Source organism: Gadus morhua, chromosome 9 (genome assembly GCF_902167405.1).
Source record: "Gadus morhua chromosome 9, gadMor3.0, whole genome shotgun sequence".
Classification (NCBI taxonomy): domain Eukaryota; kingdom Metazoa; phylum Chordata; class Actinopteri; order Gadiformes; family Gadidae; genus Gadus; species Gadus morhua.
The window spans coordinates 25,584,093-25,610,528 of NC_044056.1; the positions used below are offsets into that span (position 1 = coordinate 25,584,093).

Here is a 26,436-nt window from a genome sequence, read left to right on the forward strand (position 1 = left end):
TTAGCCTCTCATGTTTACTTCAGCGAGGCTACTTTTATGTATCCCACAATCGTACTCATTCTGAAAGCTGAATATAACTTATTTGGATAATGCCTTCGTGGTCTGTTTGTGGGCAGAATGTTCGGGCTTTCCATAAGCCGAAGATGTACAGAAGTCTGGACGGATGTTGCATCTGCCGCGCCAAGATCGTCCAGCTCGCGCTTCACTGACAGCAGGCGCTACGAGAAGGACTTCACGAGCTGCTTCGGGTAAGAAGCATGTGACGTAAAAATGTGACGTGGGAATATCGCTACAGAACTCAAGGATCATCTTTACTACATGAATGCACCCTCACCCTCTGCAGGCTGAGTGAGAGTAGGACGGGAGATATCTGTAACGCCTGCGTGCTGCTGGTGAAACGGTGGAAGAAGCTGCCTGTTGGTTCGAAGAAGAACTGGAACCATGTAAGCCTTATTTTAACAACAAAAAAACATTCCTCAACACGATATCGGTAATATCAGTTTGGGTGCTATTACGTAGTCTGTATTTTCTGTCTAATAATATTGCCTTTATATTTGTTTTTATTAAAACTAATAATTCCTGTGAACCGTGCTGGTCAGGTGGTCCGACGCCAAGAGGAGGCCCAGCCTCAAGATCTCCTCCAGGCCAAGAAGCCACGTCCCTGTTGAAGAAGGGACCGGCCCAGACAGATCAGCAGGCTCGCAGAAGGAGCTGAAGAGAAACAGTAAGCACCCTCACGCTATTACTGTAGGAATTATTATTATTATGATTCATAAGTGAATTAATATTTACTTATGATATAACAGTTAGTGCAAAGTTAGGACGACCTTTTCTTGTTTTAATGGGAAAACAGTTATTATAATCAATCTCAGTCCTTACTCATTGCTCTCTACCGATTTTTATCCAGACTCGGACGCCCACAAGCACCACCTCCAGCACCTCCCCCGCCCAGTCCCCCAGCTACAGCAACCTGTCTGACGAGGGCTCAGACACGGACATCGGCCCCGGGTCCAGCCAGCCCCCGGTCTTCTCCTTCCTGGACCTGACCTACTGGAAGAGGTGGGTGTCATGCCTCCATGTTTGGTTCACTGGGGGCCAGATGTTGGCTTATGGTGTGTTCCAGATGCCTCGTACACCACCCGCACGAGTTGCAAAGTGGGAAATCTCCCAGCTTTCTTGTGGCATCAGCTATCTGTCACGACTGGTGCTAGTAGGGGGACAGGACCCAAAGAGACAGGACCCAAAGAGACAGGAACCAAAGAGACAGGACTCTGAGGGACAGGAACCAAAGAGACAGGACTCTGAGAGACAGGACTCTGAGAGACAGGACCCAAAGAGACAGGACTCTGAGAGACAGGACCCAAAGAGACAGGACTCTGAGAGACAGGACTCTGAGAGACAGGACTCTGAGAGACAGGACTCTGAGAGACAGGACCCAAAGAGACAGGACCCAAAGAGACAGGACCCAAGAAAAGAGACAGGACCCAAAGAGACAGGACCCTGAGAGACAGGACTCTGAGGGATAGGACCCAAAGAGACAGGACTCTGAGAGACAGGACCCAAAGAGACAGGACTCTGAGAGACAGGACCCAAAGAGACAGGACCCTGAAAGACACGGACCCAAAGAGACAGGACCCAAAGAGACAGGACCAAGAGGACAGGACTCTAAGAGACAGGACTCTAAGAGACAGGACCCAAAGAGACAGGACTCTGAGGGATAGGACCCAAAGAGACAGGACTCTGAGGGATAGGACCCAAAGAGACAGGACTCTGAGAGACAGGACTCTGAGAGACAGGACCCAAAGAGACAGGACCCAAAGAGACAGGACTCTAAGAGACAGGACCCTGAGAGACAGGACTCTGAGGGATAGGACCCAAAGAGACAGGACTCTGAGAGACAGGACTCTGAGAGACAGGACCCAAAGAGACAGGACCCAAAGAGACAGGACTCTGAGAGACAGGACCCAAAGAGACAGGACCCTGAGAGACAGGACCCTGAGAGACAGGACCCTGAGAGACAGGACTCTGAGGGACAGGACTCTGAGGGACAGGACTCTGAGAGACAGGACTCTGAGAGACAGGAGGGATAGGGACAGGGATAGGACCAAAATGCAGACGAGAACTTGGGGAATATAGCAAAAAGATTTAATAAAGCACACTCAAGGAAGTTAACTTTTGTATCTGGGGAGAGAGGGTTCAAGGGAATGAGCTGGGGGGGGGAGATGGGACAGGGATGCTCAGTGGAGGGCAATGAAGTGGATTGCAGATGGGAGTGGTAGGATCTGTGAAGCAAGGGGAACGTCTAAAGACATCTTGTGGACAGGTGGAAGAATGACAACTTAACAGTCAGACTGGCACTGGCTACGTTCAAGATCGCATACTTTTTCTTCCTACTTGTAGTACGTACTGCAGCTACCCTGACAAAAGTATGTGTTGTTGCATATGCATACATTTGGGACAAATTACAGATGATGTCACTGATTAGCACACCTGTAGTGCCACCCACATATCTTCTGCTGCAGAGCATTTTGGGGCAGAAGAGCCCAAAGCATGCTGGCTTGCATCCTGCCAAAATGCGACCAGATGTAGTAAAACATCCTGGTATATTTGGCATACTGCATGTTCCATACTATGCATTTGAGACATGCTAAATAGTATGGTAGTATTGGGACGGAACGCAGGGACAATCTTTGTCATAGTACACCATGATTGCCTCAATAGGGGTTAAGTATCATACATTCAAAGACCTATAATTATTCCTATCTGTTATGTCAATGTTTACTTGCCATGCGTTACTTTAATATAGGTTTTCTCTTTTGTGCAGTTACATCGTCAATTTCGTCCCCATTTATTCTAGGCTGTTTAATTCGCTAGGCGTCTACTCTTAAGGGACTTTCTGCAGGTGAAAACAAAAATCTGCTGTGGCTCTTTTAGACAAAAGGTGTGCTGCGGAATCATCTACAAGGGTCGTTTTGGGGAGGTGCTGATCGACCCCCACCTCTTCAAACCCTGCTGCCGTAAGCAGCAGCGGCCGACGCCCCCCCGCACCGCAGGGGGCGGGGGCAGGGTACCTGGAGGACGAGGAGGAGGAGGAGGAGGAGGAGGAGGAGGTGGACGTGGAGGAGGCGTCAGTGAGCGAGGTTACTGCAGAAAGATCCACGCCCAAGAATGGTTTGGAGGAGGTGTTGAATGGGGCGTTGGAGGAGGAGGTGGTGGTGGTGAAGGAGGAGGTGGTGGTGAAGGAGGATGAGCTGAACACCGGCACCATGCAGCTGCTCCTTGCTGCCGTTTAACCTCCCCCCTTCAGTCAACCGGAGGAGGAGCAGGGAGGAGCAGGAGTTGGTTGATTTAGGAGCCCTTAGTGCACATTTTGTTGAGGACATCTTGGGATGCTTCTTTGGTTCAGCACTTACAGAGAAGTCACCACAGTTGGCCTTTAGTCGCTGGGCAGCTGAAAACGTTATTTCTTAGTCATGTTTTCACCATTTGTTTGTTGATCTATATTGTTGATGTGTAAGTTATTGAATTTTTCCTTATCTCAACCATTGATTCTTTATATGAACTATTCTTCCCGTCCTGGTCGAGCATCGTCATCCTGGTGCTACCTCCGACCAAATGCTGAAACTTTACTTTGCTGGTACAATGGAAATGTTAAAAATGCTATTAATCCATGCTTTAGGAAAGAAGAGGGTGGGCAAAAGCGATTTAAAAAAAAAAAAACAGATCTAAATGGTTCTGTGGCAGATGTATGGTGCGTCCGTCATATTTTATATCAGATGTCCCTATTCCTTGTGTTTAATACCTATTGTTCAATAGGCATGTTTTCAGATGGCATGCCTTAAAAAGCCTTTTAGTTAGTATCTAACACCATTCACACAAGTTTTCTTCCTGTTTGTTTGTAGAATAGAGTATTTTTGTATGTTGATGTCATTGGAATTAGGGCTGTTCACAGTGCCGCCGCAAATACACAAGCCTTGATGTCGCATCACAGACCCTGAGTTGGTGAGACCATTACCAGCCCAGGGGCTGGTGGCCTCTGCAACCCACAGGGCATTCAGCATGAGCAGTGGATGCCCTCTTCTTGTCGAAACCCGCTGAACCAATGCAGGAGGATTCTGTTTCAAGTGCATGGCCTTAGAGGAAGTACATTTTTGTATTACTTAAAAAATAAGTATGTGGGATCATTTAAGGTTCGAAATTATTTTTATATGTATTTTTTTTTTTAAAGCCCAAAAAACTTCTTTGTACCCTAACTTACAACCCAATTCTTCAAAATGACAGAGAATACCAATAACCAATCCTTTCTTATTCAGCAATACCAATATCAGTTTACATCAATCATAGAACATTCATGGAGAGAAGACTTTATACAATTCATATGCTATGCTATTGCCTAATACACCACAAATGTTGGGATGATATATATATTTTTATATATATATATCCCAAATTAAAGCCAAAGCACATTTCAATTCACTCAATGTTAAATCAATACAGGATGTTTTGGACACTTTGTGCTTATCCTGGTGGTTTTCTGTCTATAATGGTATTTTAACACTACTGTGGAATTCCACCCGTGTTTGGTTGGGAATAGAGGGTCACATTGTGTACATAGGAGGGGGGGGGGGGGGGGTGTACGGTTTGTTTATTTTCTGTTATTTATTTATTTATATTTATTCATATGACATCATCCCCAGGTAGAAGGGTGATTCATAAACTCATTCTTTATCAATACCTTGTTTTTATGCATCTCCCAATGATTGCGTGTAATTCTCATTATACAATACTCAGTATTGTACTGTAGTATTTCATTGCTACCTTGAATTACTCAAGTTCTCAATACGTATGAAATGTTGGTCATGTATTTATTATCTTGACGGTTGAGTTTTGTGCAACCTAACTTATTCTGTGATCTTTCCTGTTACTGTATGATGTCGATACAGTCAGATTCCAACCAGCTTTACTCTACTCTTTCAGCCTAGTCATAACTTTATTGAATGATATAAATGGTAGAATAGTTGTATTCTGAGATATTCACGCTACTTGCATGTACTGCAGCTATGCATTTACTAAACCTTAGTTAGAAAAAGCATTTTTGTATTTTTTATACATCATGTAATTTTTTACTTTATTCCTTAATAAAGGAATTTGGAATTTGGAAAAAAATACGGTCTGAATTTAATTAGAAATGCTAAAATACTCAAATAAGCCACTAGCCATACACATCATAGGCTATATATCAATGCATTTATATGTCCACACTAGACTCCATAAACCACATAGACCTACAGTATGAAATAACAAGTTTAAAGCAGATTTATTGCATGAAATCATAAATGCTAAATATAAAAAGGGTCAGTCATAATAGTGAAAAAAAGGAATGCATGACTGTAGGCTCCTAAAGGGAAGACTGGAGCAATGAATTGGATAGAAGCAAAGGTATGATGAAAGTATGATATCCCATCGAAGGAAAACGTCTGGATTTTTCCAACTGAACCCTATTTGTCTATCATTTTGGGGTCTAACGGACCAATGTGGACAATAATTAACAATTATTCGCCGAAGTTATTCATTGAGGAGGTGAATAATTTTTTTAGTATATACTACACCTGAACACTCCAAAAATAAACAAGATAACACTTTTTTGCGAGGATTTATTTGTTTTAAATAGCAAACAAAGCGGGACATTTTGCGATGAAAACAATATCCCGAGTTTGAGATCTCAATCATGGGATATTGCCCAAAGCCCGAGATAGCGAACCAATCAAATTGCACCATCTTAGGTTCACGTGTAGCATATACTACACGTGAATATAACACCTGATATTGGTCCAATATTGAGGGAGAGCGGTGCAATGTAATCCTTCAGGCCAATTATGGTCCTCGAAAAGGAGATTGGTCAATTAGTGTCCTATAAAGGGGATTGGTCGATTAACGTCCTCTAAAGGGGAATTGTCGATTCATATTTTTTCAAACCAAGTCTCGCTGTAAATTCTTGTAGCGTTGTTGCACAATATTTCTCCATTGTCAAACAATCTCGACCCTCCTTCACCAAAATATTTGACACTAAGCTCAGTTTTCTGTAGTCTGAAACACCTCTCCTCTCCAGCTGTCACTCACGTTCACTCCATCTTGTTCTTGCAAAATCTCTCACGAGACTTCTCATTGAACGATATTTGGTTGTGCACAATATCAAACAGACCGTAATAGAGCAAAAGATAGAAGAATTCTGTTTTATTTCTCTGTAGGGATCCTTTCGATAATGTTAGAATATTATATTTGTAATAATATTTGTAATAATTATATCCCTACATAGCTCTGGACGAGTGTGAGAACCCCGGTCAGGTTCAAACAATTCGGAAGTCGGTCTGTCCGTTCCCTGATGTCCTGAAGTCTGTACAACCCCGACCTCAGCATCCAAGATGGCTGACTCGCACATCAACAGTGGTGAATGCTGGTGCTAATACCGTTTCTGAACAATCCATTCTTATTTTTGTCTCATTAAATCAGTTGTACACCCAGTCCAACTTCTATCTGTGGACATGTGTCAGTGTTTGCATGCGAAAGAAATACGCGTAATGCGTTATAGACTGGTTTAGCTGACAATGGCTCATCTGGATAGAGGCCGCTTTCAAAGCAGCTCGGAGGTTCCGAAGCTCTTACGTGTCTTCACGTAAACCTTCCCTTCTTCCGAAATAAGAGTGTTCAGGAAACGTTCGTAGGCTATGACATTTAACCGGAAAAACAGATCGTTAGTGAGACTAGACTTCATAACAACAAGTATGGATACCCGCAGGGACCTATTTGCGCTGCTTTGCTGAATCACATGAATCACTTATTAGGACTGCTTGCGATGGTTGAACATGAGGGAGAATTTATCAGTTGATGTTTTTAATTGTAAGCTATAATGTATCGTAATGCAAATATTAAAATGGGTGTTAAGTTCGCCTCTTAGTGCTTGCTCACTTGCAAGTTCACTTTAGTCTATCAATTAAATGGGCAGCCATTATTGTGACATCAACTCGGCGGCTCAGGTTTCTCTACTTCCGCATAAAGTTTTGAGGGAAATCTCAGACTTAACAGTGTTTAAGGCGATTTCCTCCGATCTTAAGGTCCCAACCTCCAAAATTCCCGGAATCTCAGACTGTTTTGAAGGTACCATGACCCCAGAGTTGCCGTTGGTGACGTATGGTTTACTATTGAATTTGCGGACATAAACGTTTTTAGTCAATATAAAAGAATCAACCACATCACATACTTTACTATTGATTGACGTTGTTAACGTCTGATGGCATCGACTTTGCTCAGTTTTAAACGTTGTATACTGGTAAACCAGCTCGGGCGAGTTGCCTTCCATACAGTGCAATACTGTATGTGCTTAAATAAAAGCAAAAGGATAGTAGGTGATAGGCATCAAGGAAATAAAGGCATGCAAACTTGAAGCTGATCCTACTAAGTTCTGTTTAGTTCTGACTGGTATTTATTGGATAGAAAAAACCCTGCTGTGAACTTTTAGGTTCCCGACCGACTGTGTCCTGACTCTCAAATGCACATGAACGGTTGCTGTCGGGAACACCCGTAAGCGTGAGCGTCATCACTGGCGAGCCGTCTCATTGGCTGTGTCGAAGAACGCATCCCTTGAAGAACGCGGTCTATGAAGGTGTGGCCTTCGTAGACCGAACCGAAGGCCGAACAAGCATTTTTAAAGGGGACATTATACCACCAGGTGTGATTAGCCTTACAAGCTGTTTCGAAAATCTGCCCCATATGACATCATTAGTGGGCGTGTCCTCCTAGATCTAGGCGCGTTAGCCGCGTTTTTATGCACCTAACGCACCTACGCGCGAAGTTTAACTTCTTACGCTCCTACGAGTGACGCTTAGCCAGGATAGCCAATCAGCGTTGAGCTTGACCCGACGTCACCGGCAGAGAAATGGAGGACGCACAGAAGCAGAAAGAACAGGTAATCGAACATGGCCCCAGTCAACCTAAAATACCGCTGGAACCGGCCGTCATCCAGGCGGAGTTCCTGGAGGAGGTGGTGAAACTCACCCAGCTATGATTGCCTACGGAGGATGTCATGCACCCAAACACGGCAGCGTTTGGGCTACCTACTTTCCTCGGACTCCCACAAAAAATACAGTGCAGCAATTGTGGGAATCTCAGCCATGTTTGTTGAGCAAAAGAAAAATAGCGGGGGAAAATAAGTTTTGGGGGGGCTCATTTAGCTGCGTATGTCACGCGTGTAATGCGTTTGGTGTGGCCATACCTTAATACTCTTATCTCGCTGAAATCTTGACGGATTTACAAACGGTTTGGTTTCTTACAAACGTTATTGACGTGTTTATAACCGTGTATTTTAGAACATTAATCATTTTTTTTAGAACCTAACATAATTCTTCATAAGCAGTGTCATAACTACATCTCTGACGTTCATGTCAAACCAAACCGTTTGAAAATCGGTGGAAAATTGAGCAAGTTATGGTTATTTAAAAGGTAGATGTACCGTAACCAACGACGCTGAAGTTGGCATCCGATTCGCAGCGTCCGATTCAGCAGCTGGTCCACTTTAAATCGGTCCTGATTGAAAACCACTACAACTAGACTCTTCAAATCTGGACTAAATTATCACAGTGAGGCTATACATTATAATAAACATAGTAACAGATTTGTGAAACCTTTTTTCTATTTGTGAAAATGCAATACAGGCTCATTTTAATGCTTTTTTAGGGGTCCAGACTGCATTAGAACGGGTCCTGATTGAAAACCACTACACCTAGACTCTTCGAATCTAGACTAAATTATCACAGTGAGGCTATACATTATGTTAAACATAGTTTCAGATTTGTGAAACCTTTACCCTATTTGTGAAAATGCAATAAAGGCACATTTTAATGCTTTTTAGGGGTCCAGACCGCATTAGAACTGATCCTGATTAAAAACCACTACACCTAGACTCTTCAAATCTGGACTAAATTATCACAGTGAGGCTATACATTATGTAAAACATAGTTTCAGATTTGTGAAACCTTTAACCCATTTGTGAAAATGCAATGCGGTCTGGACCCCTAAAAAGCATTCAAATAAGCCTGTATTGCATTTTCACAAATAGGGTAAAGGTTTCACAAATCTGAAACTATGTTTTACATAATGTATAGCCTCACTGTGATAATGTAGTCCAAATTTGAAGAGTCTAGGTGTAGTGGTTTTCAATCAGGACCGATTTGAAGATTCTAAGTGGTTTTCAAGCCGAATCGGATGCTGCGAATCGGATGCCAACTTCAGCGTCGTCCACAACCAACACAATGTTATGGGTGAGCAGCTGACTGTGGCAAGATGGCCGCCAGTGCAGACGTTCGACCCCATTGACCAGCAGCGCGGACGAGACATCGAGTAAAGCCCTTTAAGCCTTAGATAGAGGACGAGTGTTCTATATATATCTATAGGAATAATTGGGCGGCCATTTTTTAGTCCGCTGTCCTTTCTTTAATAGGTCCATGGTTATCAACTAATAACGCGCCTGTAACGCAGCCTTGACGTTGGGTCATGTGGTTGACGTTGGGTCACGTGGGCGACGTTGGGTCACGTGGGTGACGTTAACGCTGGCTGAGATCCATCCTACCGGAAGTTATCATGTGACCTTTTATTATTCAGCAAACACGGAAGTATTTTTGCGTTTTATTAAGTTAACCCAATTATTACTCTTATTTTATACTACAGACCAATTTTAGATGGCCAGTGCTTGTTTGTACAGTAAGCTGCACTGACCTAAAGAACACGTCCCTGTAGCATGACGAGCTAGCCAACAGACCTCTTGGACTGTTAGAAGTCTCTTTAAAACATCATATTGAAGATAATCGTAACCAACCTGTACTAAGTTATCATCGTATGCAACTCAAAGGTATGGATTATCTTGCTTAAATTGGTGCGATTTTATTCCCTGTTTATAAATGCATTTATGCGTCATCCGCTTAACGTTCTACATGTTTAGCACACATGGATTAAGATGACCCCACATTGTCGTTGTCAGGATCATGACGGAGCCCACGGCCTCCGGGGTGTTCTGCGACAGGATGCTGAGCATGGTCAACTCCGAGGATGTTAATGCCATCATCCAGGCTCAAAGACACATGTTAGTATCATCTTCTGGTCCATGTTTGAATAAAAGGTGTAAAGGTAGGGTTGGCAGTTGGGAAAAACCAGGAGCAATCTAGATTTCGAAAGTCAAACAAAGAAATTCCATCCCTCACTTCAAGTGTGAGTAACTTAAACCCCCTGTTTCAGCTCGAACGCTAATATATATGTGTGTGTGTGTGTGTGTGTGTGTGTGTGTGTGTGTGTGTGTGTGTGTGTGTGTGTGTGTGTGTGTGTGTGTGTGTGTGTGTGTGTGTGTGTGTGTGTGTGTGTGTGTGATATAAATGGAAATAACAACAAAAAAAACACCTAGTCTTTTGAAACTTATCCTAAAAAATTTTAAAACATCTGCAAATCACACACACACACACACACACACACACACGGGAGAAGGAACCGCATGGGAGTCAGGTCTTCAACCGTTAACCATACACCGCTCGACTAGGAGAACTGACTTTTTGTTAACCCCACAGGCTGAAGACAGAAATGCATTTTAACCAACCAACCTAAACGTCTCGATGGTGGTGGCAGATTCTTCCAACTACCCAACCATACCTACTACAACCATTGCCCCTCACTAATGTCACTGCCGCAAAGGACCCAGGAGGGCGCTAGAAGGTTTAACTAATAATAGTTTGACCCCTCCCAGGATCCTTTTCAGCACTTAGAACCAGCGTCCATGCCCATGGTCACATTATATTTATATATATAATATTATTTGTATATTTTTGTGTTTTCCTCCGCATATCCATACACACTGTGGCGTTATACCATACCAAGTGTTCAAGCTTAACCCTCTATCGGGCGCCGCAGTCAACCACTGCCAAGAAGACGATGACGATGATTAATTGTTGCATTCTTTAATAAATCCATGTTTTGGAAATTATCGTTTTTGAGGTAGTTTCGCTGTTGGACAACTCAAAGTAGGGTACCCCTCTCTGGGAGAAAGCAGTGCACATGAAGAGAAATCTATATTCATGAACAGCAGTGCAAGTAAACACTGGCTCGTAACGCCGACTGCTATCGAGATTATTTATCAATACATATAACCAATAGCGATAATTATAGCAGGTCTATGATTGTAGGTTACCACTACGGATGCAAAAAGAGGACCGTGGTTGAGAAAAATAAATATGCTTACTTCTAATAATAATAATAATTAATTGAATTTATTTAGCGCTTTTCTAGACACTCAAAGACGCCTACTTCTGTCCTGTCCTACAACACGTACAGTGACCAATGATGACTAAGATAGCCAATTGTGATTGGTTAAACTAACTCATGCCCTCCAAAATTAATGTTAACATTTTCTCAAAACGGAAATACCTACAAGCATCGTACAAAAAACAGGCCAGTACTGGCCACCGTAGTTGTTGAAAAGAGTGGGGTGGCTGTTTGCTGTAATCTGCAGCCTCACCACTTCTTGCTACTCAATTCTAATGGTAGTCATTTTTATCCACTCAATTTATTTAGGCAGAATTTGACGCTTCTATAATAAATTGATTATCCTACCTTTTAATGTGCCTTTCAGATAATTAATATAGAACACCTCAAACAAAACCGCCCTTCAACAGGCTTTATTTGCATTAATTGGTTTGAAAGGATAATCAATAAAAGATAATTATTTAAAGTACAAAGGTGATAAGTATAACAGTAAATATGACTTTGCAGAAGTGTTGGTGTATAGGACACTTGGTGTTTAGTGCCAACATTTGTTCTTCTTCAAAACAGGCTTGACCGGTTTGAGAAGACCAATGAGATGCTGATCAATTTCAACGGCCTGTCCAACGTCCGGCTGCAGCAGATGAATGAGCATTTCTTGGTGCATACTCGCACCCTGGTGGAGATGAAGAAAGATCTGGACAGCATCTTCAGGAGAATTAGGTGACACGCTCACCCAAACACACATAATGTCACTGATTCACTCCCCTGTGTATTTCTTATGGAGTTGATTCTCTGTCCTTCCAGGATGCTGAAGGGCAAGATTGGTAAACAGCACCCTGACGCTTTCAGCAGTGAGTTTGCATTTGTATGACGCTTATCTTCACCAGATGGATGATGACTATTTTATCTCAATATGCATTTAAATATTTGTACTTCCCCAGATATCCATGAGCCACCTGTTTTAGACAACGACGATGACGAGTTTGATCCTATGCTGGACCCCAGCGTAGCCATGACGATAAACACCACGTCGACAGCACCCTCTGAGCACAGCTCAGAGTCATGTGACACAAGCCCCGACGTCCTGTCGCCCGCCGCCAGCAGGTGCTCTGAGGACCTCTCCCAGGGGCCCGTGGACACGCCCACCTCTGACATCCAGGAGACCGCAGGCCTGAGGGATGAGGGGCCCGACTCGGCCCCAGTGGAGTGACCCCGCCCTGGCCCGGGTCCGTTTATTGAACAATCGGTCATGGTAGTTCACCCTCCTAAGTTTACTCCAATTTTTGCTGCTTGCCAAAACTTTGAAATGGAGATATTTTGTAAATATGAAACAAATTCTAAACATTTACCTCCTTGTGGGAAATTGCTCAGTTAACCAGAACACATTGTAAGAGTGATGACTGAAAAACATCCTGCCCTTGAATGATAAAAGACCTTTGGGAATGGACACAACAATACCGATGAGTCATGTTTGGTGATAGCTGTACGATTGTTGAACTGTTAATGAATAAAAATAATATTAATAATATTAACACCTGGTCAAAGTGTAAGAGAACCAACTGTTTCACCTGGAATTTCAACTACATATGTCCCAATTCTCCAGTGCTCGCTCCAGTGCTCGCTGTGCAACCTTTGGGTTGCACAGCGTCATTCTGTTACTTCTCTAGTACCGTCGTTGTGTCTGAGCATTATAATGAGGGACACATCAGACACTCGGGCGTTTAACCCTTAAAGTATTCGAGAAGCCAAACCCTCTCTCGAACGCTAGCATTCAACATCGACGGCTGTCTAGGGAGCTCCACACATCCGCTCAACCAGACCCGCCATGGCCTTATCTAGATGTCCTCTATTCTGTTCTAGAAGCCTCTCTGCCCACAATACACGTCCAGTCCTTGGTTGTTACATCAAAGAGTATTGATTGCCATTTGAGTCTAAATTAAATGAATAACAATTTTGTAGATATATGGGTACGAAATAAATAAGGCATTATACATAAATTGTCGATATTCTGAAATAATTACATTTGTTTCATGATGTCACATTTATTGATTTAATTCCACATTTATTTCGTTTATAAGGAATTACTTACACAGGGCCTATGACAACAACGAAATTACTTACAAATGGGGCCCATGACAGGGCATATGGGCACGTTCACTCTCCTGTTGATAACGAGACGGCTCACCAGTGATGACGCTCACGCTTATGCGTGTTCCCGGTTTTTTTTATCCGATAAAAACCAGTCATAACTAAAAAGAACTTAGGATCCGTTTCAAGTTTGCAACACCTTCGATGCCAGATTTAACAGCACTGATTCTGTGGAGGATGGGGTCACATACAACTACCCCTCTGAATCCATCTGTGTAGAGGAGAAGAGGGTTGTTTCAATCTTAACCTCCTCCAGTCTACAAAAGCACCCGGACCAGACGGGCTGAGGGGACGGATATTAAAGGAGTGTGGAACCCAGCTAGGTGGTGTGATGACACAACTCTTTCATCTATTTCTGGATGCCAGCTTTGTTCCCAAGGCATGGAAGGAGACTACCATCATTCCTGTTCCTAAAAAGCCTAATGCCAAAGCCCTGAACGATTCCCGACCTGTGGCACTCACCTCTATATATCACCCCTATAAACCAAGACGGGGTGTGGAGGATGCCAGTCTAGCTCTCCTGGACAATGTGACAAGGCACCTTGACTCCCAACACTCCTTTGTCAGGATTCTATTCATGGATCTTTCGTCAGCCTTCAACACAGTAAATATCAACACACTTCTACATCGCCTTCAGCAGCTACAAGTCAACCCAACACTGATGCTTTCGATTAAGGAGTTCTTAATGAACAGACCCCAGCATGTGAGAGTGCATGGTGGGACATCTACCAACACCATTTTAAATACAGGAGTCCCACAGGGATGTGTCTTGTCACCAATTCTCTTTCCTATGATCCTACCTGCAAGATCAATGGGCTAAAACTATTTAAATACGCTGATGACATGGCGTTGGTGGCCAACCTGACAGACGAGCACACCCTGTCCACTCACAGGCAGTATGTCAGCGCCATGGCCCTGTGGTTCTAGGAGAGCTCACTGCAACTATAAGTATGCGGCGAGCTGGGACTCTCATGTGCCCCCTGCGGTGTAATCCTTGTTCGCAACCCCTGCCATCCAGTTGTCATACATTCATGCTTTGAACGGCTGATTACATGGATGTACTTTGCGTGTGCCGTGTTTTCCCATATGGTTATGCTGTTGAGAGCTTCAATAAATGGACTATATAAGTTGACTATTGACTAACAATTATTGAAGTTTAACATTTTGTTCAGCAAATTTGACAACTGGCCGATTTTGCGGTTTTCACTGGCTACAGTGAAAGCCAGTGAAAACCGCAAAATTCTGACGCGTACATTTATGGGCAGATTTAGAATCATTTGTTGCAAAATGTTGCAAATTGTATGCAGCGCATCAGGTCGATATTGCTGTTCAGTGCTGCTTGCACAGATTCAGGAGACCCGCAGTGAATTCGACCCGGTTTAATTCATTGGGTAGGCGCATGACAGTGTTTATTTTGGCCCCGGCTTTTCTAATGCCTCATTTTGTCTGCTGGTGTATGTGGTGCACTTTCCTATCCTTAACGTAAACATTAACCTACTCAGTAGGCCTGCCCCGACGTGAGTCAGACATGACGATTGGTCTTTCCTTTCCTTCTCAAACTACGTTACAATTGCATATTTTATCAGCCCGTTTTTCAAAATTTCTCGGGGGAGAAACCCCTGAACCCCATTTTAAAATGACTAACTTCTGGGCTACAGCCCCGAATGTCTTCAATTGCTAGCGACGCTCCTGAGTCACGGGGAGATTCAACCTTATAAATTGAGCAGAAATGATTTTGAATGTACAGTTAGCAATTCAATTTATCAATGGGGCTGTATTTAAAGCTACAAAAAGTATACAAATAAAAAATTTTATAAAAATGTCAACGCATCTCTGACATCGCACAGCTGGTGGGGGGCAATGACGTCATCGTTTGCGTTTCAGGCGTCCTCACGAATCCTAACACGAAACCGCATAGGTCCGGATATATTTGAAACCACCCTGGGACATGGTTTCAGAAATATGCGGTTTCGGGCACCGGATCCGCCGGCTCCGTCTGGACAGTCGGCCGAAACGCACACTTATGCGGTTTCACCAAAAAATCGTCTCCGTGTGGACGGGGCCTGAGGAGAGCCGTGTAATAAAATAAAACAATCTTCATTGTCACCAAAAGAGGGCGCTAAGTGAATTCCGTGCCTCTAGTTGATCCGGAACACAGCGGCTCGGTGTCCGCTCTCACTACACTCAAAGAAGACTACACGATAGCTGAGAGCTTTATCACTATTTAGTTGTTGCTTCTGAACAAAACTGAATTACGTTGGTGGATCATTAAGGTAGACGTTTATACCTTGCTCCATTGCTTATCCATAGCCGCAGCATTTAGTTGTTACCGTACAACATTTAGTCATTGTAGTCCAACATTGAGTTAATATAGTACAACATAGAGTCATTTTAGTAAAACATTGAGTTATTATAGTACAACATAACTTGCTAGACGATGTGGTTTGAAGCTCTGCGTTGCTCTACAGGTCGAACATGAGGAGACTCACTAAGAAGAAGGCTTTGCATTTGGTGAAGGGTTTGGATGCTTTCCCCAAAGTACCAGATAGCTATGTCGAAACCACAGCCAGCGGTGGAACAGGTAAAACCAATGCAATCTGGTGATGCCTTTACGCTCTCATGGTTTTATTATCCTAGCCTGTCTGATCCTCCCGATGTCCGTCCAGTGTCTCTGATGGCCTTCACCTTTATGCTCATACTCGCCTTCCTGGAGTTCTTTGTCTACAGAGAAACCTGGATGCATTATGAATATGAAGTTGATAAAGACTTTAAGAGGTAGCAAGTAGAGCCGTACTTTCTTAATATCTAACGTCTGACAATTGATCCATAAACAATTTGCCACATTCAATTAATGGCTTTGTGGTTTATTTTCCTCTGCATTACAGCAAACTGAGACTTAATGTTGATATAACAGTGGCAATGAAATGTCAATGTAAGTATAGATCTATCTTTAGTCTTTACTTTACTCAATTAATCCCCACTCCATGCGTGTCATTAACTCTTTCTGTATTATATTTACAGATATAGGAGCAGACGTGTTGGATTTGGCTGAGACCATGGTTGCCTCAGATGGTTTAAATTATGAACCGGTGAGTAGGCTGTTATACAGGCTTTACCAGAATCAACTATACAAACAAGCTACTATTCACTGTACCTTATTCTACATACAAACTAGGTAGCACAATAAGTAACTATTTCTAGAGCTTGTTGCATTCACATTTTACCTTTTTCTCTACTAGATGTATTTTAATCTAATTTCCCTCATTGTAAGCTGCTTGTTTACTTGTATGAAAGTCATACGGTAGACAAACACAATAATGACTTGATTATTATTATTATTTATTATATTTCTTTGTGACATTAATTTTTTTGTATGATTTGTTTTCGTTATGCTTAGGTCAACTTTGAACTATCGCCTCAGCAGAGGTTCTGGCACATGTACGACGCGCCTTACACCCCATGTCAGACCCTCACACCACCTCTTCAGCTGGTTCTCACTCAAGAGCCCACCTGTTGATTTGTTCCCTGTTTCAATTCTTTATCCATTATTTGTGGAAGACGCATCAAGTGCACCTCTTCATAGGCCTGTTGTAATGAGCAGGTGGCAGGATGCTCCTTATATGGGCGGCCACACTGAGGGTTTGTGTGTTTGTTTGTGCTGGGTAGGACGCTGCAGCACATCCAGGAGAGGCTACGAGAGGAGCATTCTCTCCAGCACGTTCTCTTCAAGTCTCTGATGAAGGACTCTCCCAGCTCTCTACCCCCCAGGTACACCAGCTATCCCCCTAACCTGCCAGGGCTCCAGGCTCACTTTTATCACTAGGAGCACTGTGGCCCCTAACTGAACATTTTAGGGGTACAACCAGAAATTTTAGGAGCCCATACCGTAAATCAACATGCCAATGTGGTTTTCTCCTTTTTTTCCCACTGTATTACTAATACCTATTTTGATAATAGGTGCAGAAATTACAATGTGCGGTTTAAAATTCAGTGTCACATTTTATTGTGATTCTCATCTATAACAACCGTTTCCACGTGTGCGAGCATGCGTTCGTCGAGCACGGAAGCAAGGGTTTCACGGGAGTGCGCCGGCTTGTCGTGCCGCTTCACAGGACGCTGCGCCCCCTCTCTGCCCGCTCGCTGCTCCATTGAGAACGCAGCAGGCACGACAAACGCCTCCCGTGGGAAAAGCACTTTATGGTACATGAAGTCCAGACCGGGTTCGGGGACCCGATGGGTGACCCTCACTATTTGGATGAAATGGGTGAAAAATAATGTACTGTGTCGGACACGGGTGTGGGTCGAGTCGGACGCCTGAACAGCGCGGGTCGGACGCAGGTTTTGCAATTGTGAGAGAGACTTCTCCGGTGCTGGATATGTTATTCAGGATTGGAGGAGTGGGTCGGGTGCAGAATGTCATTCGCGCTACTATCGGAACACGGGTCAGATGCGCTTTTAAGTATCGCGGGTGCGGGTTTGCAAAATAAGACCCGTGCAGGACTCTGACGCTGGCACACTAGCCGCAGGTCGGAAGAACGAGTACGTAGTTTGCTCACAGAGACGTTTACGCACGCTCGATATTTAATCTCTAGGTTAGTTGCTTTAAGCGGATAACTTAAAGCAACTAACTTAACTTAACTAAGTTAAATTAGCTTACCCGGCAAATTCCCTGCTGGCCGCACAACGATGAGGGGAATAGGTAGGTATGGGTTAAGGCCGATATATGCTCTGTTTTAGACGTAACGCGTAAGCACGTAAGATACATAACCCCCACTCGCCATACCCTTGCGCGGTAAAATATCCCCCCTTACGTGCTTAAGTGCGTCGGCCAAAATTCCTGACTATGCGACTAAAACACTACGGCCCTACGCAGCTCGCAAAGACTGTGATTGGCCAGCTAACCACATCCTTTCAGGAGTCTCACATTTCCGGTTTTGCAGCATAATAGCGCCATTTTTAAAAGGCCGTGACAGAAGCGAATGAAGAATTTTGAAGAAGGAGAAGAAGAAAACACAAGAACGAATTATGATAATTATAAACAGTACCGCGGGAAGTAGGGGTGCTGGGGGTGCTGCCGCACCCCCTGTCTGAGGCCCTGTCTTATCACAGAAAACGATTATTTCTAAAAACTCCGGCCAAAGTGGAGATTTCTGAAAACGCCGGTTATGTGTTGTCGTGTCAACGGGGAGAAACGGGATTTTAGGTTCTGAAGCGTCACATTATGCACCAGGAAATGCTTAACGTCATGTGAGCGCCCGCTGTACCGTATTGGTCCGAATGTAAACACAAACCCGACCTATGTTTGGAAAAAAGATTTGAAGACCAGATCTTGTTTTTATAAATAAATAAATTGTATTCATTGAAATAATATACGAAAATTAAAAGGCATAGAATAAAACACTGCATTGCCACTAAACAGTAGTGCAAATAGGCCGTACTGATGTGTACACAAAAGACTATTCCTGACACTCCTCTGCCCACTGTGTTCGCTCTGGCTGTGGTCGCTCCGCACTGTTTCGGCCCGTGGCAAAGCGGGTCATCGTCGCTGCTGTCCAAGGCATTTTGAGACGCAGCATTTATTTAATGCTCATATGTCCTAGTGCTGAAAAAAGGTTATATGAAAAAGTGGGAGGGGAGCGGTGGCGCGCTAAACTTGTTCTGTGAGCAGCTGGATGTGAACCATGGTGTGAACACAACGATCGATTTTCGACTGTGCGCGCATGCACTGGTGTAATTGAGCTGCGCTGCTATATATCTTTTTTATCAATGTTGCGAGTCTAGTCTAGGAGTTTTTTTTTCCAGCACCCCCTGCTGAGAATACGTTCCCGCGGCTATGATTATAAATATAAACAAGCCAGCGATTTCCACTTCCACGCCCACAGATTCGTTCGTTGCTCCCCCTACTGTTCTGGCGGAGAATCCCCTTGCAACACGCGCAATCCTTAAGGAACCTTAAAGGAACCGTAAATCAAAACTTGTCTAAAACAAGTCCCTTGTGTAAATTACGTGCTTACGTCTCTGCGTCTAAAACGACCCTAAATCGGCCTTTACAGTGTTGATTGAATCTCTCATCAGCAGCAGGGATTAAATCACCTGTGATTGGGGGGAGGGGTGGTGAACGTTGTGGTAGTCTCTCTACTTGGGTTGTGTAATGGCTCTGTAAGATGTTTTGTCGACTTTGGTCCAGGGAGGACCACCCTAGCGCGCCCCAAGCTGCCTGCAGGATACACGGGCACCTGTACGTCAACAAGGTGGCCGGAAACTTCCACATCACTGTGGGAAAGTACGTACATGCCTATAAATATACCTACATGTATCCAAATCCAACTCAGTATCTGGATACATCTGCTGCATCAGCGTGAATGTTCACACTCTGAGGATACTGTGATAGTTTTCATTTTGACGACTCTGACCTTTGACCCCACAGGGCTATCCCACATCCCAGAGGACATGCTCACCTGGCGGCCCTCGTTAGCCACGACTGTAAGTGCATTAATGGAGCTCTACATACAGCAGACATTACTTATTTATGATGTATATTTAAGTTGTAATTTTGACTGGTGCTGAAATGGAGAATATATCTAGTTATTCAAGCATGTACAAGTATGTTCTGCCTCTTTTTGGGAATTATGCAACAGATTGAGACGTCTGCTAACTATACTTGTATGTAGACAGATACTATCTGACTTTTTTTTTTTCCAGCCTACAATTTTTCCCACCGTATCGACCATCTTTCTTTTGGAGAAAAACTGCATGGAACCATCAACCCCCTGGATGGGACGGAGAAGATCTCCCCTGACCGTAGGTCCCCCCCCCCCTCGGTCCAGTCCCCCCCTCGGTCCCCCCCCCCCTCGGTCCAGTCCCCCCTCGGTCCCGCCCTCCCTAGGTCCCGCCCCCCCAGGTCCCGTCCGCCCCCTAGGTCCCGCCCCCCCAGGTCCGCCCCCTAGGTCCTGCCCTCCCCTAGGTCCCTCCCCCCCCCCCATCGGTCCCGCCCCCCCTAGGTCCCGCCCCCCCAGGCCCCCCCCTAGGTCCTGCCCTCCCCTAGGTCCCTCCCCCCCCCCCATCGGTCCCCGCCCCCCCTTGGTCCCGCCCCCCCCGGCCCCCCCCTAGGTCCTGCCCTCCCCTAGGTCCCGCCCCCCCACGTCCCGCCCGCTCCCTATGTCCCGCCCCCCCCTAGGTCCCGCCTCCCCTTAGGTCCCGCCCCCCCCCCTAGGTCCCCGCCTCCCCTTAGGTCCCGCCCCCCCCCTAGGTCCCGACTCCCCTTAGGTCCCGCCCCCCCCTAGGTCCCGCTCCCTAGGTCCTGCCCCCCCCAGGTCCCCCCCCCCCCCGGGTCCCGCCCTGGGACCAAGCCTTACTTTTCAATATTTTTCCCTCATGAGGCACCATATGTACTATGTTCTCAGGATAATATAAGGATAACTTATAGTAATGGAGTGTCACAGAAAGCAGGTCGAGACATGGCTATCCAATTAACCAATCAATTCATCATTTACGCGGGGAGGAAGAATGTTACAGGTTGCACTTAACAGGGGCCGTAGAGCGCCCCCTAAGGCATAAGTAACAACAATGCCCTTATCCATTGCATACATAACAATATTCATTATTAGAAGAATTTCTTTCCTCCTTGTATCACCTGTGCTGGTTTCATGTTGCCTAACTAACTAATGGATGCCTTTCTCTGTCCAGATAACCACATGTTCCAGTACTTCATCACCATAGTCCCCACCAAACTCAACACCTACCAGATCGCCGCTGATACACACCAGTACTCCGTCACTGAGCGCGTATGTGTCCGTCTGTCTGTCTGCCTGTCTGTCTGTCTGTCTGCCTCCCATTCGTCCTTCTGTTGATGTTGGGCCCCACCCTTGTGCCATAGGAGCGGCCGATCAACCACGCTGCAGGCAGTCACGGTGTGTCTGGGATCTTCATGAAGTATGACATCAGCTCTCTGATGGTCCGCGTCACAGAGCAGCACATGCCCTTCTGGAAGTTCCTGGTGCGCCTTTGTGGCATCGTCGGAGGAATCTTCTCCACCACAGGTACAGACGAGCTCCAGACCGACCACTGGGGCCACTGGCCCCCCATTAAGCGGCCCCTTCGGTCGCACCCCTGCCTTCCTAGATCGGTCCTAGTATCGGCCTGTCATTCGTCACTACTATCATCTGTACACAGGCATCTGAAAAGAGGAGGTCACCTGAAATGAATTGTCAAATATTTAATTGCATAGGTGGTGTTTTTCTTTTTCTACTGCTGGTGCAGCGGATCTTCCTCACCAAAAATATCTGCAAAAAAATAACAGGCTGGGAATAAGGCATTGCTCATTTTCCTTTTCTCGTCATCCCTCGTCCGGATAAGTTTTTATCAGTTTCAACTTTGCACTGTGATCTCCATGTGAGAGGGCTTCCACCAGTGTACAGCCCAGCTTGGCTTAAACCAACTCTGTACGTCATCTTTAACCCAGAACCAGACGTCTGGTCTTGTGACGTGTCTCTGGACTGGCAGCGCTGTGCGTGAACTCCTCACATGGAGCTCTGCCCTAACCCTCCTGTTAGGGTTGTTATTATCTGGTGGTGGTGAGTGAGTCCCCCTCCTCACTGCAAAGCCTCTTTGAGTGTCTAGAAAAGCACCATATAAATTCAATCTATTATTATTATTATTACGGTCAAACTCAGCTCGATTGTGGAAATTGAATGAATGGATGATCTGTATTTTTCAAAGTACAGGTACGGGTACAGTGAAATTTGGGAGAGCCCCCCTGGTGCTTAAAAAAGAGAGGACAAGGAACATACATAAAAAATATATACAGTGTGATAAAATGCAAACATAAATACACACCTAATATAAATATAACTAAAACTGAGTTAAAGGGAACATGATAACCCAATATTGCATAAGTCCTCAGAAAGTGAGTGAGGCAGGTAGATGAATAGATAAAAAGATGGTTCACTGTAGGGAATTGCACAGTTCCCTAGTAGCTGCCACATGTTATGTGCGTGTAGTACGAGGGGTCAGGAGTTGGCAACGTTTAGAAGCTACGTTTTAGTCTGTTTGTCCGTGCAGCCATAGTCCTGAAACGCTTCCCTGAGCGCAGCAGCACAAAGTCTTGGTTACCTGGGTGGGATGGATCCTTGGAGATCTTGGTAGCCTTCTTGAGGCAGCGGTCGTTGTACAGTTCCTCCAGAGAGGGGAGAGGGCAGCCGGTGATCTTCTGGGCCGAGCTAAATCCCCGCTGTAGTGCCTTCCTCTCAGCAGCTGTGCAACTGGAGAACCACACGCAGATACAGTATGGGATTATGCTCTCAACTGAACAGCGGTAGAAGGTCACGAGCAGCTCCTCCCTAAGGTGGTAGATCCTGAGGACTCTGTGGGTCTGGTCTGGGCGCCATGGATGAGATGATGTGGCTACGGACTAGCCTCTCAAAGCACTTCATGGTGATGGGTGTGGGTGCCACCGGGCGGTAGTCGTTGAGGCAGCTCACCGTGCTTTCCTTTGGGACCTGGATGTTGTGGAGGTTTTCAGGCAGGGTGGGACGATGGCCCGGGACAGGGACCGATTAAAGATCTGGGGGAGGACCCCGGTCAACTGGTCAGCACAGTCCCTCAGCACCCTTCCCGGGACCCCATTCGGTCCCGCTGCTTCCTCGCCTTCACCGTGCGTCTCACCTCGTGTTCTGTGAGGGTGAGGCTGCTGGGGGCTGGTGGGTGTGGGGGTTGTGATGTGGCTTCCCCCCTCGGCCCCATCTCGAACCGTGTGTAGGAGTTCAGCTCTTCCGCCAGCTGTGGGTTATCCCCGTCGGCGGAGAGCCTGTTGGCTCGTGTTGGCTTGTAGTCCGCCTTGGCCTCTTTGATGCCTCGGTCCAGGCTGGCCCTGGCGATGTTGTAGAAGGCCTTGTCCTTTGACCTGAGGGCGGAGTCTCTCTCCCTGAGCAGCTGCAGCACCTTTCTGTTCATCCATGGCTTTGCGTCGGGGTAAACCCGGACACGCTTGTCCACGGTGACTGAGTCTGCACAGTTCCTGACGTGTTGGAGGACCGTTGATGTGAACCCTTCCAGGTCCTCATGCTTGTATTCCGCAAATCCGGTGTCTGGAGACTGATCTGCAGTGGCGTGGAGTCTGCTGGCCAGGTTTTGACTGTCCTAGTAGTGATGGGAGCACATTTCCTGATGGGGGGGGTGTACCACGGAATCAGAAGGATGGACACATGGTATGACTGGCCGTGGTGAGCCAGCGGTCTGGAGCTCCAAGCCGCGTGTCTAGGCCCGCCGCCATCACTAAGTGCCAGGACGTACAAAATACCAAATTGATTTGAAGTCAACTGTGATCATGTAGGCGGGCTCTTTATGACGGCCCCTTACACCCGGAGAGGAGGAATATAGGCCGTCATTAGGCAGGCTCTTTATGACGACACCTGGAGAGGAGGAATATAGGCCGTCATGTAGGCGGGCTCTTTATGACTCACTAGGAGAGGAGGAATATAGGCCGTCATGTAGGCGGGCTCTTTATGACTCACTAGGAGAGGAGGAAGAGGCCGTCATGTAGGCGGGCTCATTATGACGGCCCCTAAACCTGGAGAGGACCAGATGGATCTCTGGAGAGTTGCATAATTATTTCAGTAATGAGACTAATTTCACCTACAAAATCATCATGCCCCCCCCCCCCCCCCCCCCCCGACTGTTTTTCAGGCATGCTTCATGGAATGATGGGCTTCCTGCTGGATGTATTGGAGAGTTGCATAATTATTTCAGTAATGAGACTAATTTCACCTACAAAATCATCATGCCCCCCCCCCCCCCCCCCCCCCCCCCCGACTGTTTTTCAGGCATGCTTCATGGAATGATGGGCTTCCTGCTGGATGTATTGTGTTGTCACTTTCAACTAGGACTTTACAGACTTAAGGAGGTAAATATCTTATGAAAGTAAAGGTTGAACAAGCCTGATGTTTGTTTCAGGTTTGCTGTTTGTTGTAAATTTCCTTCGAACTGAAAAGGTTTTCACAGAAGCTATAACTTTCTTCATTTTGTTTTGTCATCAGGACCCACTTCTGGACCAGCATGCTGGAAAGGACAATGTGATTCCCGCAGTTGGCCCCTCCCCCCTCCCTAACACACACGCTCCCTCCAGCCCTCTCGTTCTGGAGGAAAGCGTATCCTAAGATGAAGGATGGATTGATTCAGTGATCGTTTACACTTTTTTTATATTTATACTTTTTTATTTGGTTAAAACAAACATTTGGATAGCACAACAAATGTCCATTCCTGAAAGTGTGTGGAAAGACCATCAGTTACCTCACCTGGCTCACCACTGGGCAGCGGCAGCAGATGTCATGTTTAAAGAAATTAATTACAATCGTTTCATTTTTAGACCATCTCCATTTTGTCATCAATTCTTTTGGGAACTAATAATGCATTTAGAATGTGGACATCTCTGGCACAGTGTCGCCTCATTATATTGCTTCCTTTTAATGCTTAAATAGCTTGACAATAAGCTATGTATGTCTACTGCTGATGAACCAACCAAATGTCCATTTTATGTAGCATTTCACTTTTTCGTTGCTAAACTCGATCTCTGCACTACTGTCACACTGAGACACAGTCGCATCTAAGTAAGAGAGAGAGAGAGAAAGAAAGAGAGAGCTTTAGAGCTTTTTTATCTGTTTAAATTCCTTACATTACTTTAATTATTTATTTTTGTATGTGTATGAATTGAGCCACTACCAGTTAGTAGGTGAGAGGTTTTCAGAATCAAATAATGCCATTAATGGCACCGGCGGTTCGGTATGCAAAGGTGCGGCACGGTTCGCGTTTTCACCAACAATAGTGGGCGGGGTCCAGTCTTAGCTGTGATGAGCAGTCTCGCAGTACTCGTAGGGTACGACCTGAGACGTCTGAAAGGGTGCCACTGCCAACAAGTTCGAGCAACACGCGCCGTCCGTTGATTGGTCGACAGACCGTCACTTCCATGCGACGGGGATAATAAACAAACCCAGCGAGATATTTCTGGACTAGAACGAAAGCTTCATTTATTGAAGAAAATGTGGTGCAAAGTGCATCTAACATGTCTTTCAGGTCCCGTCCACCCGGAAACGATTTTTTTGTGAAACCATGTCTTTAATAACCATGTTATTAGGCAGATAATAAACCATGTTCTTTAATAGGTTAATGGTCCCACTGGTTTCAAATAAAACCAGACCTATGCGGTTTTGTGTTAGGATTCGTGTGGACGCCTAAAGCGACGTTAGAATTGCGTTGAAAGTCCGTTTTTTTTTTGTATTTTTGTAGCTTTAAATACAGCCCCTTAATCAATTTAATTACTAACTACATAAAAAAGTATTTCTACTCGATCTAAAAGGTTAAACAACTACTATCTCCTCGGCTTGAATGTTTTTATACAGCGCGCAGGCTGGATGCGCGCAGGCTTGATGCGCTCCACTTTTTTTTGTGGAGAACCAGCGCCTTGAATATGTAGGTACTACAGCGTTTGTACAGCTCGTTGCGTTTCCGCAATGATCCCGCCTTTACGGAGATATTCCTGAAACGCATCAAAGGTAATCGGAGGGGGAAAGATCATTTCGACTTGTGGTTGCTATTTATGGGACGCTCCAGCGTCTCCGCTCGGACGTCCCATCCCATATGCCGCGTTTCCACTGCAGGGTGCGGTACGGTTCGGTTCGCAAAGGTGCGGTACGGATTGCGTTTCCACTGCCAAAAGTGGGCGTGACCCGGACTGAGCCGTACTCGTTCTGCCCTCGTCTTCAGTACTCCTCCGTAGGGGTACTGAGACGCCTGAAAGGGTGCCGGAAAATTCGGGCTACACACCTCCTCCGTTTATTGGCCGACAGAATCGTCACTTCTGGGCGACGTGGGGATAAAAACAAATAAACAGTAGCCTCGAGGTATTAACTGCCATATGAAAAGCATAAAGGCCAGGAACTGTTGCTGGACGACTTCCATGGTAGCTCTTGGTGTGTCGCGTTCAACTTTTCCATTGTT

The 26,436-nt window shown here is 45.4% G+C and overlaps 3 protein-coding genes across 3 annotated transcripts; all 3 read left to right on the plus strand.

Annotated features, from left to right (window-relative positions):
- Positions 1–89: 89 nt before the first annotated feature.
- Positions 90–4,450, plus strand: LOC115550845 (SIN3-HDAC complex-associated factor-like). Its single transcript, XM_030366180.1, is given in 9 exon segments — positions 90–185; positions 187–248; positions 344–443; positions 600–701; positions 703–724; positions 908–921; positions 923–1,059; positions 2,935–3,028; positions 3,030–4,450. Coding segments are annotated over 9 exon segments (891 nt in total). The 3' UTR covers positions 3,294–4,450.
- A 5,125-nt stretch (positions 4,451–9,575) lies between these two features.
- kxd1 (KxDL motif containing 1) lies at positions 9,576–12,830 on the plus strand. Its single transcript, XM_030366676.1, has 5 exons — positions 9,576–9,901; positions 10,031–10,132; positions 11,866–12,018; positions 12,103–12,149; positions 12,240–12,830. Exons 2-5 carry the CDS (start codon positions 10,035–10,037, stop codon positions 12,506–12,508), a joined length of 567 nt encoding a protein of 188 aa, XP_030222536.1. The 5' UTR covers positions 9,576–9,901; positions 10,031–10,034; the 3' UTR covers positions 12,509–12,830.
- A 2,744-nt stretch (positions 12,831–15,574) lies between these two features.
- On the plus strand, positions 15,575–24,814 carry ergic2 (ERGIC and golgi 2). Its single transcript, XM_030366592.1, has 14 exons — positions 15,575–15,719; positions 15,915–16,027; positions 16,113–16,221; positions 16,332–16,378; positions 16,468–16,535; positions 16,844–16,884; positions 17,113–17,214; positions 19,634–19,729; positions 19,874–19,929; positions 20,149–20,247; positions 21,133–21,230; positions 21,323–21,485; positions 24,267–24,346; positions 24,480–24,814. Exons 2-14 carry the CDS (start codon positions 15,922–15,924, stop codon positions 24,597–24,599), a joined length of 1,185 nt encoding a protein of 394 aa, XP_030222452.1. The 5' UTR covers positions 15,575–15,719; positions 15,915–15,921; the 3' UTR covers positions 24,600–24,814.
- The last annotated feature ends 1,622 nt before the right edge of the window (positions 24,815–26,436 follow it).

Bases quoted from the DNA above. Each gene is read 5' to 3' on its own strand.
- kxd1 (XM_030366676.1), top strand. From the start codon at position 10,035: ATGACGGAGCCCACGGCCTCCGGGGTGTTCTGCGACAGGATGCTGAGC. The intron at 10,133-11,865 runs GTTAGTATCATC...TCTTCAAAACAG, and splicing joins ATCCAGGCTCAAAGACACAT to GCTTGACCGGTTTGAGAAGA. The intron at 12,150-12,239 runs GTGAGTTTGCAT...GTACTTCCCCAG, and splicing joins GCACCCTGACGCTTTCAGCA to ATATCCATGAGCCACCTGTT.
- ergic2 (XM_030366592.1), top strand. From the start codon at position 15,922: ATGAGGAGACTCACTAAGAAGAAGGCTTTGCATTTGGTGAAGGGTTTG. The intron at 16,379-16,467 runs GTAAGTATAGAT...TTATATTTACAG, and splicing joins AGTGGCAATGAAATGTCAAT to ATATAGGAGCAGACGTGTTG. The intron at 16,885-17,112 runs GTACGACGCGCC...TGTGCTGGGTAG, and splicing joins CAGCAGAGGTTCTGGCACAT to GACGCTGCAGCACATCCAGG.